The following is a 20,547-nucleotide window of genomic DNA, read 5'->3' as shown; positions in this document are numbered from 1 at the left end:
ATTTTTTCATGTGTTTCTTGGCCTTTTGGATCTCTTCTGTGGTGAATATTCTGTCCAAGTCCTCCCCCCATTTTTGGATGGGGTTATTTGTTGTCTTGTTGTTGAGTCTGGCAAGCTCTTTATATATGTTGGTTATTAAACTCTTATCTGATGTATGGCATGTAAAGATCTTCTCCCATTCTGTGAGGGGTCTCTTGGTTTGGGTAGTGGTTTCTTTTGCTGTGAAGAAGCTTTTTAATTTGATGTAGTCCCATAGGTTTATACTTGCCTTAGTTTTCTTTGTAATTGGATTTGTTTCATTGAAAATGTCTTTAAAATTTATGTGGAAAAGAGTTCTGCCAATATTTTCCTCTAAGTATTTGATAGTTTGTGGTCTAACATCCCCATGTTCTTGATCCACTTGGAATTTACTTTTGTATTTGGTGAAATACAGTGATTCAGTTTCATTCTTCTGCATGTTTCAACCCATTATTTCCAACACCATTTGTTGAAGAGACTCTGCTTTCCCCATGTAATAGTCTGGGCCCCTTTGTCAAAGATTAGATGTCCATAGTAACCTCAAGTTTTTTTGCAATTACTCATTTGATGATTCTGGTAGAGGTTGTCATAGGGACGATTGTCCATTTATATATATATATTCTGCCAGTATATCTCTTGGCAAGGGTGACAATAATGGTAATACCTTGTCAGAAGAGATTAAAAGAAAAAGTAAATCTTTTTTTTTTTTGCCTCCAGGGTTATCATTGGGGCTCGGTGCCTGCACTATGAATTCACTGCTTCTGGAGGCCATTTTTTCCAATTTGTTGCCCTTGTTGTTGTGGAAAAGTAAATCTTGTTTACTATCTCTTATATATGTAGTTGAATAGCAAGAATGAATGAGAGAAGTAAAGTAAGGGGAGGAGAGGGAGCTGTCTAGGCCTAAGTAATAAATACTTGATTAAAGAATTTTTATGATGGTGGTCTGGGAGGTGGTATAGTAGGTAAAGTATTGGATTCTCAGCCATGAGTGCTCTGGTTAAAAAAAAAAAAAAAAAGAAAGAAAGAAAGAAAAAGAAGAAGGATTTATGATGCCTTCTTTAGGTCATTCTACTGGATTGCCAAGCTTACTAGGTCTAAGTCTAATCACAGAGGACTATTAATCATGTTTATTTTGAAGTATAGGGTTGCCCCTAACTTATGGAGATGCGAACATATGTACTCGGCACCATAGGCCCTATCATATATCTAGAATCTATAACTTTGTTGGAAAACACACAAGCTAAAATGGAATTGGGAAGTCCCATGTGTTAGGAAAGATCTCACCAGGCAAAAGGAGTTGAGAAGTTAGTGTCTCAGGTTTAGAATTTCTGTGGAGACATTTCACAGTAAAAAGGCAGCAGCAGCATGGCTCCATAGTGGTACAGATAACATCAATTTAGTTGAGACTAACAGAGGTAGTATAATGGGATAAAGGATAATGAACAGAGATAATCAAGGCATACAAGCAAAATCCCAGAGGTTTTAGGATAAGGAGTAATATGAATTTTAAAGAAAGTGAGAAAGGTTCCTTGCAGTCTTATAAGTTGATAACAGTTAATTACTGTAACTAAGGAGCTTTTCTTTTTCTTTTCTTTTTTTGAAGATCATTTATTTATTTATGAAGAAGAATAGGAGGAGAGAGAGATAAAGGACTAGACATCACTTTGGTACATATGCTGCCAGGGATTGAACTCAAGACCTTAAACTTGAGAATGCAATGCTTTATCCACTGTGCCACCTCCCAGACCACAGGAGCTTATTTTTCTTTGAAAACCCAATGGTTAGAACATAATATAGCAAGTCATACTTTTCTTTCTCCTTCAAGTCTTTTTTAAAAATTTTTAATTAAAAAATTAATTTAAAGAATTGAGAGGGAGGGGCAAGATAGAAAGAGAGATACCTACAGCCTTGCTTTATTACTTGCAAAGCTTTCCCCCTGCAGGTGGGAACTGGGGGCTCAAACCAGGGTCCTTGCACATTATAACATGCACTCAACCAAGTGTGCCACTACCCAGCCCCTCTCTTTGAAGAATTGTACTTGGTGGGCACATTTCATTCAATAAATACTTATTATTTTTTTTTTTTTGCCTTCAGGGTTATTGCTGGGGTTCGGTGCCTGATTACGAATCCACTGCTCCAGGAGGCTATTTTTTCCTTTTGTTGCACTTGTTGTTATTATTGTTGTTGTTGGATAGGACAGCGATAAATCAAGAGAGGGAAAGAGAAAGACACCTGTAAACTTGCTTTACCACTTGTGAAGTGATCCCCCTGCAAGTAGGGAGCCCAGGCTTGAACCAGGATCCTTGCGCCAGTCCTTGCGTTTTGTGCCGTGTGCTTAACTCGCTGCTCTACTACCCGTCCCCCCTTTTTTAATATTTATTTTTTATTTATTATTATTATTATTATTTAATATTTATTTATTTCCTTTTGTTGCCCTTGTTGTTTTATTGTTGTAGTTATTATTAATGCCGTTGTTTGAAAGGACAGAGAGAAATGGAGAGAGGAGGGGAAGACGGGGAAAGATACACACCTGCAGACTTGCTTCACCGCTTATGAAGCGACTCCCCTGCAGGTGGGGAGCTGGGGTCTCAAACCAGGATCCTTCTGCTGGTCCTTGCGCTTTGCGCCACATGTGCTTAACCCACTGCGCTACCACCCAACTCCCCTTTAATATTTATTTTATTTATTTATTTTATTTTTATTTTTATTTTTTTTGCAACTCAGGACTTTACACCTGAGAGTCCAAGGTCTTATCCGAGAGCTACCTCTTGAGCCCAAAATCTCTCTCTCTCTCTCTCTCCCTCCTGCTAGTTTTGGCTGATGGTGGTGCTGGGGATTGAACTGAGAGCCTCAGGTGTGAGAGCTCTTTTTTTTTTTTATTTTATTTTTTTTTTACTTAAGAAAGGTTTAATTAACAAAACCATAGGGTAGGAGGGGTACAACTCCACACAATTCCCACCGCCCAATCTCCATATCCCACCCCCTCCCACGATAGCTTTCTCATTCTCTATCCCTCTGAGAGCATGGACCCAGGGTCGTTGAGGGTTGCAGAAGGTAGAAGGTCTGGCTTCTGTAATTGCTTCCCCGCTGAACATGGGCGTTGACTGGTCGGTCCATACTCCCAGTCTGCCTCTCTCTTTCCCTAGTAGGGTGGGTCTCTGGGGAAGCTGAGCTCCAGGACATATTGGTGGGGTCTTCAGGGAAGTCTGGTCGGCATCCTGATGACACCTGGAACCTGGTGACTGAAAAGAGAGTTTACATACAAAGCCAAACAAATTGTTGAGCAATCATGGACCCAAAGCTTGGAAAAGTGGAGAGGAAGTATTAGGGAGGTACTCACTGCAAACTCTAGTGTACTTCTGCTTTCTTACTTTGGTGCCATACTCCAAACTCAGTCAATTTCTGCTTTGCATTTCTACTTCTTCTTTTTTTTTTTTTTTACATGCATAACATTCCCCAGATTCCCATTTAACAATACAACCCCCACTATTTCATTCATCATTTTTCATGGACCTGTATTCTCCCCACCCACCCACCCACCCCAGAGTCTTTTACTTTGGTGTAATACTCCAATTCCATTTCAGGTTCGACTTGTGTTTTCTTTTCTAATCTTGTTTTTCAACTTCGGCCTGAGAGTGAGATCATCCCGTATTCATCCTTCTGTTCCTGACTTATTTCACTCAACATGATTTTTTCAAGGTCCATCCAAGATCGGCTGAAAACGGTGAAGTCACCATTTTTTACAGCTGAGTAGTATTCCATTGTGTATATATACCACAACTTGCTCATTTGTTGTTGGACACCTGGGTTGCTTCCAGGTTTTGGCTATTATAAATTGTGCTGCCAAGAACATATGTGTACACAGATCTTTTTGGATGGATGTGTTGGGTTCCTTAGGATATATCCCCAGGAGAGGAATTGCAGGGTCATAGGGTAGGTCCATTTCTAGCCTTCTGAGAGTTCTCCAGACTGTTCTCCACAGAGGTTGGACCAATTGACATTCCCACCAGCAGTGCAGGAGGGTTCCTTTGACCCCACACCCTCTCCAGCATTTGCTGCTTTTCTGATGTGTGACATTCTCACAGGAGTGAAGTGATATCTCATTGTTGTCTTGATTTGCATTTCTCTGACAATCAGAGACTTGGAGTATTTTTTCATGTGTTTCTCGGCCTTTTGGATCTCTTCTGTGGTGAATATTCTGTCCAAGTCCTCCCCCCATTTTTGGATGGGGTTATTTGTTGTCTTGTTGTTGAGTCTGGCAAGCTCTTTATATATGTTGGTTATTAAACTCTTATCTGATGTATGGCATGTAAAGATCTTCTCCCATTCTGTGAGGGGTCTCTTGATTTGGGTAGTGGTTTCTTTTGCTGTGAAGAAGCTTTTTAATTTGATGTAGTCCCATAGGTTTATACTTGCCTTAGTCTTCCTTGTAATTGGATTCGTTTCACTGAAAATGTCTTTAAAATGTATGCGGAAAAAAGTTCTGCCAATATTTTCCTCTAAGTATCTGATAGTTTCTGGTCTAACATCCAAGTCCTTGATCCACTTGGAATTTACTTTTGTATTTGGTGAAATACAGTGATTCAGTTTCATTCTTCTGCATGTTTCAACCCATTGTTTCCAACACCATTTGTTGAAGAGACTCTGCTTCCCCCATATAATAGTCTGGGCCCCTTTGTCAAAGATTAGATGTCCATACGTGTGGGGCCTCATTTCTGGGCTCTCAATTCTATTCCACTGGTCAGTGTGTCTGTTCATGTTCCAGTACCAAGCAGTTTTGATGACAATGGCCCTATAATACAATTTGAGATCTGGGAGTGTGATGCCTCCGGTTCTGTTCTTTTTTCTCAAGATTGTTTTGGCAATTCTAGGTCTTTTCTGGTTCCAGATAAACATTTGTAGCATTTGTTCTATTCTCCTAAAAAATGTGCTTGGGATCTTGATGGGGATAGCATTAAATTTGTAGATGGCTCTGGGTAATATATTCATTTTGATGATGTTAATTCTTCCAACCCATGAACATGGAATATCTTTCCATTTCTTTGTATCTTTTTCAATTTCTTTGAGTAATGACTCATAATTTTCAGTATACAAGTCTTTCACTTCTCTGGTTAGGTTTACTCCTAGATATTTTATTGTTTTTGTTACTATAGAAAAAGGAACTGATTTCTGGATTTCAATTTCTTCTAACTTAGTGTTTGCATAGAGGAATGCCACTGACTTTTGAATGTTAATTTTATAGCCTGACACCTTACTGTATTGCCTGATGATTTCCAAAAGCTTCTTGCTGGATTCCTTAGGTTTTTCCATGTATACTATCATGTCATCTGCAAATAAGGAGAGTTTGACTTCTTCTCTTCCAATCTGTAAGCCTTTAATTCCTTGCTCCTGCCTGATTGCTATGGCAAGAACTTCCAACACTATGTTGAATAGTAATGGTGATAGTGGGCAGCCCTGTCTAGTACCTGATCTGAGGGGAAATGCTTCCAGTTTTTCACCATTGAGTATGATGTTGGCTGTTATTTATTTATTTATTCCCATTTGTTGCCCTTGTTGTTTTATTGTTGTAGTTTTTATTGTTGTCATCGTTGTTGGATAAGACAGAGAGAAATGGAGAGAGGAGGGAGAAGACAGAGGGGGGAGGGGAACAGACACCTGCAGGCCTGCTTCACCGCTTGTAAAGTGACTCCTCTGCACGTAGGGAGCCAGGGCTCAAACTGTCATCCTTATGCCACCTGCGCTTAACCCGCTGCACTACAGCCTGACTCCCTCCGCTTTTTTTTTTTTTTTTTTTTTTTTTTTTTTTCACCAGAGCACTTCTTGGCTCTGGTTTATGGTTTTGCTGTAGTCTGGGACCACTAGTGCCTCAGGAATGGAAGTCTGTTATGTAAATCACTATGATATTTTTGCCAACCCTAGAAAATGGTTAAAAAGATTATAAGAAATTGCCAAGGGGACCAGGTGGTAGAGCAGCAGGTTAAGCACACATGGCACAAAGCACAAGGACCGGCTTAAGGATCCCTGTTTGATCCCCCGGCTCCCCACCTGCAGGGGGGTCACTTCACAGTTGGTAAAGCAGGTCTGCAAGTGTCTGTGTTTCTCTTCCCCCCCTCTTCCCTTCCTCTCTCCATTTTTCTCTGTCCTATCCAGTAACAATGACAGCAATAACAACAATAATAACAACAACAATCACGGTAAACAACAAAGGAAACAAAGGGGAAAAAATACCCTCCAGGAGCAGTGGATTTGTAGTGCAGGCACTGAGCCCCAGCAATAAGCCTGGAGGCAAAAAAAAAGAAAGAAAGAAAGAAAGAAAGAAAGAAATTGCCAAGCGAGTAAATTCACATACAGATACGCTTACTATTTTAGATAGTGCAAATTTTCAGCAGCATCACAGAAAGTCAGAATCAGCACTGCTTAAGCACCTACGTGATTGTTTGGACTATAATTCCTGGAGTATACAGAGTCAGTGAAATAGCTCACTGGGTAGGGTGCATACTAGATTCAGTCTTAGCACCATATAAAAGTGCCATGGTGGGGGGTAGGCAGTAGCACACTGGGTTAAGTACACAGTGTGAAGCACAAGGACCTGCACAAGGATCTCAGTTCGAACCCCTGACTCCCCCACCTGCGGGGGCGGGGGTCACTTCACAAGTAGTGAAGCAGGTCTACAGATGTCTAGCTTTCTCTCCCCCTCTCTGTCTCCCCCTCCTCTCTCAAGTTCTGTCTGTACTATTCAACAACAATAACAGTGGGAAAAATATGACCTCCAGGAGCAGTGGGTTCTTAGTGCAGGCACTGAGCCCCAGCCTTAACCCTGGAGACAAAAAAAAAAAAAAAAAAAAAGAATGCCATAGCACTGGAGGCAGCTCTAGTGTCTCTGTGTGAATGAATGAGAAATGGGCATGGTGAAATCACACATGCCCAGAATTGTGTTAAAAGAAAAAAGTTCGAAGAGTATTGTGACACATCAGCTCAGATTCTCCTACCTCAATAACACAGGACATCTATTAGAGCTTAAGAAAATGCAGTCAACTGGAAAATGCTGTTATTGACTTGCTTTTTTATAACAGCAGAATAGAATAGCCTTAGCTCAAGTCTTCTTCTTCTAGCGTTTGCCCTTCTTCCGTAGCCAGTCAACAGTGTCAGGTTGAGCCTGATGTAAAGTTTCGAGACCTCCTTTGAATCTGGAGAGGTGGCAGTCGTTGACTATGTGGGTCATAGTCTGTCTGTAGCCGCAGGGGCAGTTTGGGTCGTCTCTGGCTCCCCAGCGATGGAACATAGCGGCGCACCGGCCATGGCCTGTTTGATAGCGATTGAGGAGGGCCCAGTCATAACGTGCTAGGTCAAAGCCGGGTTGACGCTTGCAGGGGTCTGTGATGAGGTGTTTGTTCTTTACCTCAGCTGACTGCCAACTCTGTTTACAAGAGTCTGGAACAGAGAAGTTCAGTGCTCAAGTAAAACACAATAACAAGAAGCATTTAACACCTTCTTGGGGGTAGTAGTTAATTTCCTATTTGGCTTGCTGCTAGAAGTAAGCATGTTGCTTGCTTCCTAACAGAGGTAATAGTAGATTTAACTTCTTCTGATCTATCTGCTTACTAGCATGCATCCTTTCTTGTTGTGCCCTGTATAGGTAGAAGAATCAGCGATGATGGGAGTGAGTGGCTATGTGGAGTATCTCCGGGAACAGGAGGTATCTGAACGATGGTTCCGGTACAACCCCCGGCTCACCTGCATCTACTGCGCCAAATCCTTCAACCAGAAGGGGAGCCTAGACCGCCACATGCGCCTGCACATGGGGATCACTCCGTTTGTCTGCCGCATGTGTGGCAAGAAGTATACTCGGAAAGACCAGTTGGAGTATCACATTCGTAAGCACACAGGCAACAAACCCTTTCACTGTCACGTTTGTGGCAAAAGCTTCCCCTTCCAGGCCATCTTGAATCAGCACTTTCGCAAGAACCACCCTGGCTGTATTCCTTTGGAGGGGCCTCATAGCATATCCCCTGAAACAACTGTCACATCTCGAGGACAGGCTGAGGAAGAGTCTCCTTCACAGGAAGAGACAATTGCTCCAGGGGACACTGCCCAGGGGTCTGTGTCTACCACTGGGCCAGATTGAAACGTGGAGGGGGAGGGGGTACACCCTCTTCCCCTTTGGACGGTAAGCTGCCAGCATCAGGGCCATAGGCTAGTATTAAGATTCTCGAAATGCCACATCCTTCAACCGGAAGATGCTCCCCAGCTGTTGTCTGACTAAAGGGTCAGCAACATCCACAAAGCACTGAAGGCTCTGCCTCACCTCCTGCCACCCCTCCTCACTTTGGAAAATCATAGAGCAAATCAATTTTCTAATTCAGGGATCAACAGCCTTGGTTTGTTAACTTTATAAGAGAAATTTTTTTTCTAACAAAACAGTGATAGATGGTCATTTATCTACCAGTCATGTTTCAACACTGTACTTTGGTCTGTAATCCTGGTGGCTATAATTTCCAGGTTGAAGAAATGCTGCCGTGGCCATCTGATGCAGCCAGCTCCAGGAAGGAATCACCTTGATGAGGAGGAAGAGGAAAAAGAACTGCTCTTCCTTCCTTCCCTGACACAACAGGCAAGGAAAGAAAGAAAGGAAAAAAAAAAAGAAGAATCCCAGTGATTCTGATTTTTTTTTTTTGAAAGATTAACCCTTAACCTTGATCCTGAGCAGGCACCTGATACTTTGCCTGCCTTTTCCTGTAAGCAGAACATCCCTGCCCCCTGCCCCACCTTCACCTCCGCCCCCAGCAGTGTTCAAGTGAAATGTGCAGCAGAATGTCCAGTAGATGCTTCTGCAGCTGGAAGCGGGATGCTGTGTGGAGGAATGGGAGCAGGAAGGAAGTTTTTTGCTTTGCAATCTCTAGCAGCAGCACAGAGCCATTCTGCAGTCTCCTAATTGGTGTTAGTAAACCGTAGTTTTACTACGGTTTACTAACTATAGTTCTGGGCGTTAGGAAATGGCTCTAGTCCAGCTGAATTAATGTGTTAGGCTGACTACCAAAGTTTCATCCAGCCTCTTCGGCTCCTAGTTTCACACAACAGCAATATTATACATCAAAAAATGTCACTTTCCAGTGAATTGAGCCTGGATTGTATTTTTAAATCCCCAGGTCTCCATGTTTGATAACTTTTATATATGAAGTTTTAAACACATTTTTTCTGCAGTATTGTGGTTGAGGAAATTCAGCATTCTGATTCACAACCACAGTTCCATTTTCCTTCTATATAGATGTAATAGGTTATATTTTGAGTCAAGTAGAAGAACCTCATTAAATCTATGTTTGGTGTCTGCAAACCTAGTAATTATAAACTAATCAGCAAGTTGCTGATGCCTCTTAAGAGCTTCACTTTTTACTAGTACAACTACAGGGCATTTAACAGGAAAAATCGTGCACAATCATGTCGCAATAAATGATCAAGGAAACAGTCTTGATCAGATTTGGTTAGTCATTCCTAAGATTTTTAAAACTTCAAGGGACCTTTTTTGGTAACTGGGTATTTCTGAGATTCTTAATCCAGCAGTGAGAGTCAGACATCTAACCAAACATACAAAGCTTTCAGTGCCCTGCCTCTCATGTAGACAGTGGGGAAGGAATATGCAGGGGTGCAAACAAGCCAATGCTTCCAAGTTACAGTTCAAATAGAAAAGGGAGGAATTGTATGAGGTTGAGGAGAGGCCTGACCATGCCTGCACTGGTGAGCAGTTCTGAGAATGTCTGTAATCTGCTGCCTCCAGAATGCTGTGTGCTATGTGGGAAGGTGGGTGGAAAAGGAATGGCCCTTTTTTGTTTGTTTGTTTTTGTTTTCTCTGTGATGGTAAGAGCTTAGAATGCAAGGAGTAGCCTGTAAACTATCAGAGAATTACAGGAATTCGTACATCTGTTCTGCATTACTAGAGAAGGTGATTTTGTCTTCTGGAAAGCATGAAATATATCTCAGTAGGAATTCAATGATGTGGCCATCTGATAAGAACCTACCCTGGGAAGTGGCATTAATACTGTCTTTAATAGACAGAGGCATTCATCACTAGTTGGGCAACAGCAGAGTAAAAACCACTGCCTGGAACTGTTTTAGGGACCAGCTGTGCTCTGTGGCATAGAAATAGTAGAGTTGGAAATAGGCTAAAGTCTTTCAGGAGGTGTTTCAGCTGGCAATCTAGGTTCTCAGTGGACAGATTTTGCCATTATGGGCAGAGAGGTAAGAAAACAGGATGTGTTATTTTTATGTAGTTTTGAAGCCTACCGAAAAAAAAAAAACATGTCTGTCTTTCTTTTGAGTGGTAGTATGCTGGAAAGTTTTTTTTTTTTTTTTTTTTTTTTACTTAGATTCTTAGGAGTTTGTGTGAAAAATAGAGCTTTAAAAAAAAAAAAAACTGTTACCAAATTGTAAAGGTGAACTACAGTAATTTCTGTAAAGCTTTCATCCCTCTAGGGTTAGCAACCAATATTTCAAATGAAGCCAGTACTAGATATGCAGATGCTGTGAGTGGTGGGTCCCCCTCCCTTTCAGTTGCTTTTTACTGTGTCGATACTGTGAATAGAGTGCTTCCAGGTAGGCTGGGACCACATTAGCACAATTATTTCTGCTGATTCTCTCCTCTTAATTGGCTTAGTGTAAAGCCATGAGATTTATAAAAATTCATGTTCAGCTATCAGTTAAGGAGAAACTAAAGTTTCTGAAAGCAATTTCTCCATTTTAGGTAGAAGATGCTACTTTCTAATATCCAAGATTTTCTCTAGATTCACTGTGAAATTACCCTAGTTCTAATTGAGCATCACTGTAGAATCATAGGAATTATTGGTGTTCTATCCACATTAATGAAAGCTGTGTTGGTGTGTGCACAGAGGATACCTCTTCAGGATGTACTAAGTAGACTTTAGCTAATACTGAGAATTAATTACCAAATCTTAATTTCCACTTACCATTTTGTGAAGGGAACTTAACATTAGCAGTAAGAGCTAAATCATTGATTACTTCAATGCCAAGAAAGAGCAAACACTGGGCCTGTTTCTGTGCACTGAGTGGCACTCAGTAGCCAAGGAGTTAGTTATCCCTGGTTCTCAGCAGCAGAAGAAAATCTGCTTTCCATTCTAAGAAGTACCTTTTCCTCCTTTTTAACTCTGATAACCATTATGAAGTGTAGGTTTGGCATAAATAATAACATTGTACTTCTAGCAGATAGGCTCTTGCTAAAGATTTGCCCTCTCTTTACTCAAAACCATATTTACCTCTGAATTAAGTTGAGTTTTATGTAAGTTGCAAACTTACATCCAAGCCATGTCATTATGCCAGAGAATTAAATCCTATCTTGAGTATGTAAAAGCAAACTATTCCAAAAGGATAAGAGATTAAAAAAGGTGGTCTGGAAGGTGGCGCAGCGGTAAAGCTTTGGACCCTCAAGCATGAGGTCCCAAGTTCAATCCCCAGCTGCACATGTGCCAGCGTGATATCTGGCTCTCTCTCTCTTCCTATCTTCTTTCTCATAAGTAAATAAAATCTTTAAAAGAGAGAGAGATTGAAAAAGAAGGAAAAGGGTAGGGAAGATAGCATAATGGTTATGCAGAGACTCTCATGCCTGAGGCTCCCGGGGCTTAGGTTCAATCCCCCCCCCACCACAAACCAAAACTGAGCAGTGCTCTGGCAAAAAATAATAATTAAGTAAACAAATAAGAAAGAAAATAGCAGATAGAAACGTTTTGTATTATTCTGCTTTCCGGTACCTTTTAGTGTTTCCTGATTCCTCTACATCAATAAAGCAGGGTTTTCCAAAGATGGGATGACAGTAGAACTGAACCATTCCCCCACTGATTTTACAGTTGAAGTCTGGCCTAGGATGGAAGTGGTCTGTCTAGTGGCAGCATAGGTCTTTAATAACAGAAGTCTTTGGTCAATAAGTAACTTTTTTTAAAAGTTTAGATGTTACTTCTATTATTTGTGCTTTTTTTTCCTCCAGGGTTATTGCTAGGGTTCTGTGCCTACACTAGGAATCCACTGCTCTTGGAGGCCAGTTTTTTTCCCCCCTTTTGTTGCCCTTGTTTACTGCTGTTGTTGTTATTGCTGTCGTTGTTGGACACGACAGAGAGAAACAGAGAGAGATGGGGAAGACAGAGGGGGAGAGAAAGACACCTGCAGACCAACTTCACTGCCTGTGAAACAACCCCCCCCCCCCCCCGCAGGTAGGGAGCCGGGGGCTCCAACCAGGATCCTTAAGCTGGTCCTTGCGCTTCCTACCACTTGCACTTAACCCGTTGCACTACCGCCCAGCCCTCTTGTGTTTCTCTTCAACAGCTAAAAACTCCATTTAGTTTGACTAGAAGATCTGTATGAAATTAAAGCCATGGGTAATGGTTTAATCATAGTGAAAATGTATTTAAATCAGAAGGCATTGGAACCCTGAAAGTTTTCTCTCTCTCTCTCTTTTTTTTTTTCTTCTTTTTACCAGAGTACTGCTCAGCTCTAGTTTATGATAGTGCAGAGGATTGAACCTGGGACTTGGAAGCCTCAGGCCTGAGAATCTGTTTTTTTTATATATATATATATTTTATTTATTTACTATTGGAAAGAGACAGAAATTGAGAGGTGGGGAGAGATAGAGAGGGAGAGAAGACACCTGCAGCCATACTTCACTACTTGTGAAGCTTTCCCTCTGTAGGTGGGAAGCAGGGGCTTGAACCTGGGCCCTTGCACTCTGTAATGTGTGTGTGTTTAACCAAGTGTGTCACCACCTGGTCCCCCTCCCTGAGAGTCTATTTGCATAGCCATTATGCTCTCTATCCCTGCCCTCAAATGTCTTTATCTGTGTTTTCAAAGACCTGTTATGCCATATGAGAAAATGTGCAAATTGATGCACTATTTTGGATACTAGAATTTAGAAAGGGTCAAACAAGCAATGAAATCAGTTAAGTCCCTCCATTGTAAAGGATAGCAAAGTGTAATATATTCTGTGACTTCCAAATTCTGCCTTGCCTGGCAAGCTAAACCCAGGCCAAATTTCTTCTCCCTACCCCTAGCCCCCCAAGAGTACTGCTTAACTGTAGTTTATGGTGGTTTGGGGATTGAACCTGGGAGCTTCAGGCATGAGAGTCTCTTTGTATACCCATTATGCTATCTACCCCCACCCCAGGCCAAATTTCTAAAGCCACCTGTGTGTGTCTAGAAAGTGATACTGGAATTTGGCCATATCTTTTACTTCAGGAATGACTTTTTTACTCTTGTCACAGAGTTAAGTACTTGTGACATAGACCATAAGATCTGCCTAGCCCAAGGATATTTATTATCTAGTAAGCCAGCTCCTGAATTAGACTTGAAAAAATGTTGTCTCTTCTGCCATTTCACTTTTATAACAGTTTGATGGAGGTTTTAAATTCATATTCCCATCTATGCATCCATTTCTTCTGTTTGCATATTTTGTAGATCTATTTCATATAAACTTATTGGTATTCCTGCTTAATGATTTCCCTTGCTTTAATAACAGAGAGCCCTTAGGATTTGTCCTTGTCTTTAAGATACAGTCTAAAGCAATAGTTAAAAAATAAATAATATGATTATTTTAAAACAAATTCAAGCATCATCAAATGGGGTTAAATGAGTACAATGTTTACATAAAATATTGTAAACAATATTTTTGTAAGTAGGTTTTGCCATTGCTCTGAGTTAACCTTGAAATGGTTTGCATATAGTGGCAGAAGTGAATTTATTCTGTCTTTCTTTACTTTTTTTACCAGAGCACTGCTCAACTCTGGTTTATGGTAGTGCAGAGGATTGAACCTGGGGCTTTGGAGCTTCAGGCTTTATGAAAGTCTCTGAGCATAACCATTGTGCTGTCTACCCCCACCCGTAAATTTATTCTCACTAGTATTCACAATTTCTCTCTTTCTTTCTTTCTTTCTTTCTTTCTTTCTTTCTTTCTTTCTTTCTCTCTTTCTTTCTTTACACCTACAGCACCCAGTATTCCCAGGCGGTCTCCCATCCAAGTACTAACCAGGCCCAACCCTGCTTAGCTTACGATATCAGGTGTGTTCAGGGTGGTATGGCCATAGACTCACAATTTCTATTATAAACAACTGGTTTGAGGGCAGGGGTAGACAGAATAATCCTCTGCACCACCATACCAGAGTTGAGCAGTGCTGTGGTTAAAAAAAAAAAAAAAAAAAAAAAACTGGTTTGATTCTTTTCCAAAGTACTGTTTTTCTTTCTTTTTTACTAGAACACTGCTCAACTCTGGTTTATGGTGGTGAAGGAATTTAACCTGGGACTTCAGAGCCACAGGCATGAGAATCTCTTTGCATAACCATTATGCTACATACCCTACCCCAAAGTACTGTTTTTCTAAATGAGAAACTTCTACATTCTCTTCTTTATACTATATATCTTTGTTTTAATTTCTCCAAGTAAGCTCACTCTCTTCCATGTGAAGTGATAAAAAGCCAAATGTAGTCCTTTGTTTTCTTTTTTCAATGACTGCTTTAAAACAGTGAGATTTCTGGGATTTCAAATTCTTTTTAGACCTGCTTTCTGTTTTCTTCTTTAAAATCTTTATTTTGGTTATACATATGAGAGAAGGTTTCACATGAGACAGAGAGTGGTTGAGAGAGAAGTCAGCACCCCTCTAGTACATGGGGTGCTGGGCATCAAACCAGGAACCTCAGGCATGGATGTCCGACACTACCAGTTGAACCACTTCTCCAGGCACAACTCTATCTTATGTTTTCTGTCACTGTTACTCTAAATATTTTTTTGTTTCATGAATAGTTAGATGTTAGGATGATAAACAGAACCTACCTGTACCAACTTTGTTTTTTGGTGGTTTCTCAAGGCTTCACTTCTCCAGGATGATTTCTTTCAGATAATAGAATGAGACGGAGGGGGGTGGGGGGTGTGGGGTGGGGTCAGCACCAAAGTTTACTACTGTGCAATGGAATCCAGGCCTGAAGCTGAGTCATGCACATAGCAAAGCATTGCACTATCCAGGTGAGCTGTTTTGTCCACTTGGAAACAACACATGAACGTCACAGTTACACTGATTTATCTGAGCAAAGTGTTGATACAATACAATGAACCTGATTCCACTTTGTTGTGATCTCTGCCAACATAAAGTCTGTGTGTGGACTAGCCTCCAGTAGTCTCCACATTGAGTAGGCATTTTATTCTTAAAGTTCTAAGTCAGATATTAGTATGTTTTATATGTTACTCCCTTTTTTGTTTTTGTTGCTCACCAGAATACTGCTCAGCTCTGGCTTATGGTGGTGCTGGGGATTGAACCTAGGACTTTTGGTCCCTCAGACATAAAAGGTTTTCATGTCCATTATGCTATCTCCCCAGCTTTGCTATGCTCTGTGAATAATTGATAGTCCTGACTTGTAATGTTCCAGAATATTTGCCTACGATAGGTCTGCCCTGTCTTAATTTATACCCATAAAAAATGGTGAGTTATGAAGACTTTGGAAGATTACTTTTCTGACTATTTGGGGGTTATATTAATTTGGGATATAAGACTTGTGAAAGAAATTGAATTCAGGAAGCCCAGTGAGTCATTGACATCCAACTCTGGGGTCTTGATAATAGATGGAATTGAAAATGGGAGTTTGCAAATATTTTGACTTCGTTGATAGTTACTTTTTGCCTTCAAGTCTCATTTCCCTGTTTTCAATTATATTATTCTTAAGTGTTGCTTTTCCAGAGATAGTTGTTTTGCTTTGAGTCAATAGCTTTTTATGCTCAAAACAAGCCAAAGTTGGATCTTATGATTATGGTTGATCCTTGAATATCTTGGGGACTAAGGGTACTGACCCTGCCTTCCTCCAACCCCACTGGTAATTCATGTGCAATGTACAGCCACCTTTTCAACCAACTTGTATCTGAAGTTGGTTGAATTCATGAAGGCCCAGGGAACTCAAGATGGTGGGGGTGGACCCCACATGCTAGTGAACTTGTGCAATTCAAACCCATATTGTCCAAGGGTCAGCAGTACTTTGAAATACCTAACTTGGTTATACTCCAAAGATGTAATTATTGATAAGAAGAGGGCTGGAAATGTTTCTAATACTACATTTCCCCTATTTCCCATATGACAAATACCTCTCATCTTAATATAGTTAAGAAAGGCCTACTTTTCAGATAGTGATTTCTTTAAACCACACAGCTTAATTTGTAAAGGCAGAGCAGTTATTGGAATGTTCTTTTTTTTTTTTTCTAAAGCTTGCTTCATTCTACTCTTGATTAAGTCCTGTTGAGGAGACTAGACTTTACCATCTAATTAAGAAGACATCTATCTGTACAGCATCTTGTATGGCTAACAGCACAAGCTAATATACTGTGAATCTCAGAATTTGAGTTAATCCTTAATACCAAAGGTCAGAGCATCTCATTTGTTTTAGTGATAGATGAGTAGCTTCCAGGAGGACCTGTTCTATTTGGAACCATACAGTGTGCTTGGGATTTGTTTAGCAAATCTTTGACCTAGTTTAACTGTGGCGTCTGTACTTTCTAACCCCACTTGATTTGAGTCTAGATGTATGCTTTAAAAAAAAAAAAAATTATTATCTTTATTTATTGGATAGAGACAGCCAGAAATTGAGAGGAGGAAGGGAGACAGAGACACCTGTAGCACTGTTTCACCACTCGCAAAGCTTTCCCCCTGCAGGTGGGGACCAGGGGCTCGAACCCGGGTCCTTGTGCACTGTAACATGTGCGCTCAACCAGGTGTGCCACCACCTGGCCCCTGGATGTATGCTTTCTTAAAGCCTGCACTTTTCACTACAAAGAGAAAAAAAATGAAAAAGAAGAGCAGAAGCAACTGAACTAAGTACTTTAGTGACATCATGTCAATCCCTTAGAATAATTTCATGAGGTGGTAACAGAACTAAAAGTATTATGTTTCATTTTATTTTATTTTTGCCCCCAGGTTTGGTGCCTACACAATTCTACCAGTCCTAGTGGATTTTTTTCCCCTCCCCTTTCAACCACCCTTTTATTCTTAATTTTTGATAGAGAGTGAGATACACAGAGGGAGAGAGACAGGAGAGATTGTAGCACCACTCCACTGCTCATGAAGCTTCCTCCTTGCAGATGTTCCTGTTTGGTGACCCAGGGCTCAAACCAGATCCTTGTACATGGTAACGTGTGCTCTACGGGCAAGCCACTGTCCAGCCCCAATGGTGGACTTTTTTGAGAACTGTATGTCAAGCATGGTTGTGTATGCATGCTCACATTGATTTACTTCTCTAACCCTTCTAAAAATCTCTAACCCTTCTAATAAACTGAAACAGGTTAACCCAGGTATCTAACACTAGAGACAACACTCTTAGTAGACTGCACTGCCTTTTTTTTTTCTTTTAAATAAATAAAAACAATTTCTTTTTCTTACCAGAGTACTGCTCAGCCAGACTGTACTGCCTTTAGTAGGTGATAATACCACATTTTTAAAAAATTTATTTTCCTTTTTATTGCCTTTTTTTATTTATTTATTGCTGTTATTGATGTCATCATTCTTGGATAGAACAGAGAGAAATGGAGGGAGAAGGGGAAGACAGAGGGGGAGAGAAAGATAGACACCTGCAGACCTGCTTCACCGCCTGTGAAGCGATTCCCTTGCAAGTTGGGAGCCAGGGGCTCAAACCAAGATCCTTACGCTGGTCCTTGCGCTTCATGCCATGTGTGCTTAACCTGCTGCCGGACTCCCATAATACCACATTTTATAGTTGAGGAGAGTGGTCTGGGAGGTGGCACAGTGGATAAAACATGGGATTCTCAACCATGAGGTCCTGAGTTCAATCCCCAGCAGCACATGTACCAGAGTGATGTCTGGTTCTTTCTCTCTGCCTGTCTTTCTCGTGAATGAATAAATTCTTTTTTTTTTTTTTTTTTGTTCCTCCAGGGTTATTGCTGGGCTCGGTGCCTGCATGAATCCACCGCTCCTGGAGGCTATTTTTCCCCCTTTTTGTTGCCCTAGTTGTTGCAGCCTCCTTGCGGTTATTATTGCCATTGTTGACGTTGCTTTGTTGTTGGATAGGACAGAGCGAAATGGAGAGAGGAGGGGAAGACAGAGAGAGGGGGAGAGAAAGATAGACACCTGCAGATCTGCTTCACCGCCTGTGAAGCGACTCTCCTGCAGGTGGGGAGCCGGGGGCTCCAACCGGGATCCTTACGCGGGTCCCTGCGCTTTGCGCCACGTGCGCTTGACCCACTGTGCCACCGCCCGACCCCCGAATAAATAAATTCTTTAAAATATATATATGTTGTTGAGGAGACTAATGAGCCCACCATTAGTAATATGATTCCGCAACTCGATCATCTCTATCACAGAAACAGTTGGGGAGAACTGGTGTGTATAATAGTAACAGTATTGCTTATTGCTTAAACTTGCAGTTCAAGAGTTAAGTAGTCAGATGACTTCTTTGAAAGATAATCAATTAGCCTGTAAGCAGACATTGACTGGTAAATATTTTCTGGAAACATTGCCCACTGAGTCTGAAGTTAATCTTTTTAATTTTTTTATTATCTTTGTTTATTGGATAGAGACAGCCAGAAATCAAGAGAGAGACACCTGCAGCACTGCTTCACCACTTGTGGAACTTTCCCCCTGCAGGTGGGATGCAGTTAATCTTTTTTAGGTCTAGTTGTGAATGAGGTTCTTTTTTTTTTTTTAGTATTTTTAAAAAATATTTTCCCTTTTTTTTGCCCTTGTTTTATTGTTATAGTTATTATTGTTGATATTGATGCCATCGTTGTTGGATAGGACAGAGAGAAGTGGAGAGAGGAGGGGAAGACAGAAAGGGGTAGGGAAAGATAGACACCTGCTGACCTGCTTCACCAGCTGTGAAGCGACTCCCCTGTAGGTGGGGAGCCGGGGGTTCTAAACGGGAACCTTACGCGGCCCTTGTGCTGCGTATTGCCGGACTCTCGTGAATAAATTTCTACCAAGGCAGAAATGAGAACATCTGGTTATCTATTGCTATGGAACAAACAACCCTACACCTTTGTGACTTAAAACAGCTATCTTGGGGGCTGGGTGATAGTGAAGCGGGTTAAGCACACATGGCACGAAGCACAAGGATTGGTGCAAGGATCCTGGTTCAAGCCCCCAGCCCCCCACCTGTAGGGGAGTTGTTTCTGAAGTGGTGAAGCAGGTCTGCAGGTGTCTTTCTCTCCCCCTCTCTTGTCTTCCCCTCCTCTCTCAATTTCTGTCTTATCTAACAACAGCAATAACAAGGAGAAAAATGGCCTCCAGGAGCAGTGGATTTGTAGTGCAGGCAAAAAAAAAAAAAAAAACACCAAAAAAACCCAAACAAATAAAAAAGCTATCTTAGGGATCTCAAAATGTGAATCAGAAATTCAGGAAGAACTAGCTCATCTAGGTATTACTCTTGTTGCCTATGGTGACATGTGTGGCAAAGCAGACATGCTATTCAGCTGAGCTGTTTTGCCAGCTTTTCTCATTGCTCAGTTTTATATGTTGTTAGTCTTTGATTAAGTAGTTGCTATCCACTTCTCTAGTATAACAGGTTATGGAATTACGATTTGAGGTTAAATGTGACAAAATTGGGCTGTTTTAGATTGGTCAACTAGTTCACCTGGATAGTGTGCTGCTTTGCCATGTGCACAGCCCAGATTGGAGCCCAGCCCCCATCACATTAAAAAAAAAAAAAAAAAGCTTCAGTGCTAAGCGGTCTCTCATTCTCTCTCTGCCTCTTTGAAGAAAAAAATATTGCTTTGTTTAAATTCCTGCTGGCTTCTAATAACTAGACTATTAACTGCCTTTGAAAAGAAATACAGAGAATAAATTCTGCTCTAAAGATGGCCACACCCAAATCAGTGCACTTTTTAAGAGAAGAAAGGTTTGGGTTTCTCTGTCAATTCTGTGTGCTGTGAGTTCTGGAGAACTAGCTCTCTCTTACTGGCCACTTTGAGGTATCAAAAGTGATCTCAAGAGTAAGGGGGTGAGGAGGGGGGCACAGACGATGCTGGAAAGGGAAAAAGGAAACTAATATTTGGGTATTTTAGTTGGATACCAGAGGTGGATTGTCTAGGCATCGAGATTAGTTAGGTTTTATCATGTAAAGATTGGGGGGGGGGTGAATTTTAATATTTTCTTTTTGATCCACATTTCCATTCTAGTATACCTCGAAGTCTGCCCTTTGTGACAGACAAAGCCTTTGAAAATGTATTTCAAGGGAATGAAAATCCTCTGATATTATATGGGTATATCTCTTGTTCTGTATTTTACAGTTCTCTGGGTCCTCATTTAGATATTCTGTGGCTCTTTGAAATGGTCTGATGGCTACTTAAAATTAACTGCTTTGGTCTTGAATTACAAATAAGGAGAGGAGTGGTCCGGGAGGTGGCGCAGTGGAAAAAGCATTGGACTCTCAAGCATGAGGTCCTGAGTTCGGTCCCTGCCAGCACATGTACCAGAGTGATGCCTGGTTCTTTCTCTCTCCTCCTATGTTTCTCATTAATAAATAAATAAAATCTTTAAAAAAAAATGAGGGGAAA

At 41.0% G+C, this 20,547-nt stretch overlaps 1 protein-coding gene and 1 pseudogene across 3 annotated transcripts in view; one reads left to right on the top strand and one right to left on the bottom strand.

Annotated features, from left to right (window-relative positions):
* ZBTB37 (zinc finger and BTB domain containing 37) overlaps positions 1–8,426 on the top strand; it is a 30,830-nt gene extending 22,404 nt beyond the window's left edge. For all 3 annotated transcript variants that reach the window (XM_060197925.1, XM_060197924.1, XM_007531778.3), the window contains exon 4: positions 7,655–8,426. In XM_060197925.1, the coding sequence (XP_060053908.1) occupies positions 7,655–8,143 (489 nt within the window). In that variant the 3' untranslated portion in view covers positions 8,144–8,426. The remainder of the gene's footprint in view (positions 1–7,654) is intronic.
* Positions 8,427–13,986: 5,560 nt separating this feature from the next.
* On the bottom strand, positions 13,987–14,095 carry LOC132540513 (5S ribosomal RNA; annotated as a pseudogene).
* Between the last annotated feature and the right edge of the window lie 6,452 nt (positions 14,096–20,547).

The sequence above is a fragment of the Erinaceus europaeus genome, chromosome 9 (assembly GCF_950295315.1).
Source record: "Erinaceus europaeus chromosome 9, mEriEur2.1, whole genome shotgun sequence".
NCBI classification, from domain to species: Eukaryota; Metazoa; Chordata; class Mammalia; order Eulipotyphla; family Erinaceidae; genus Erinaceus; species Erinaceus europaeus.
Note: the sequence above shows the minus strand (reverse complement) of the source record. Positions and strands in the feature narration are given on the sequence as shown.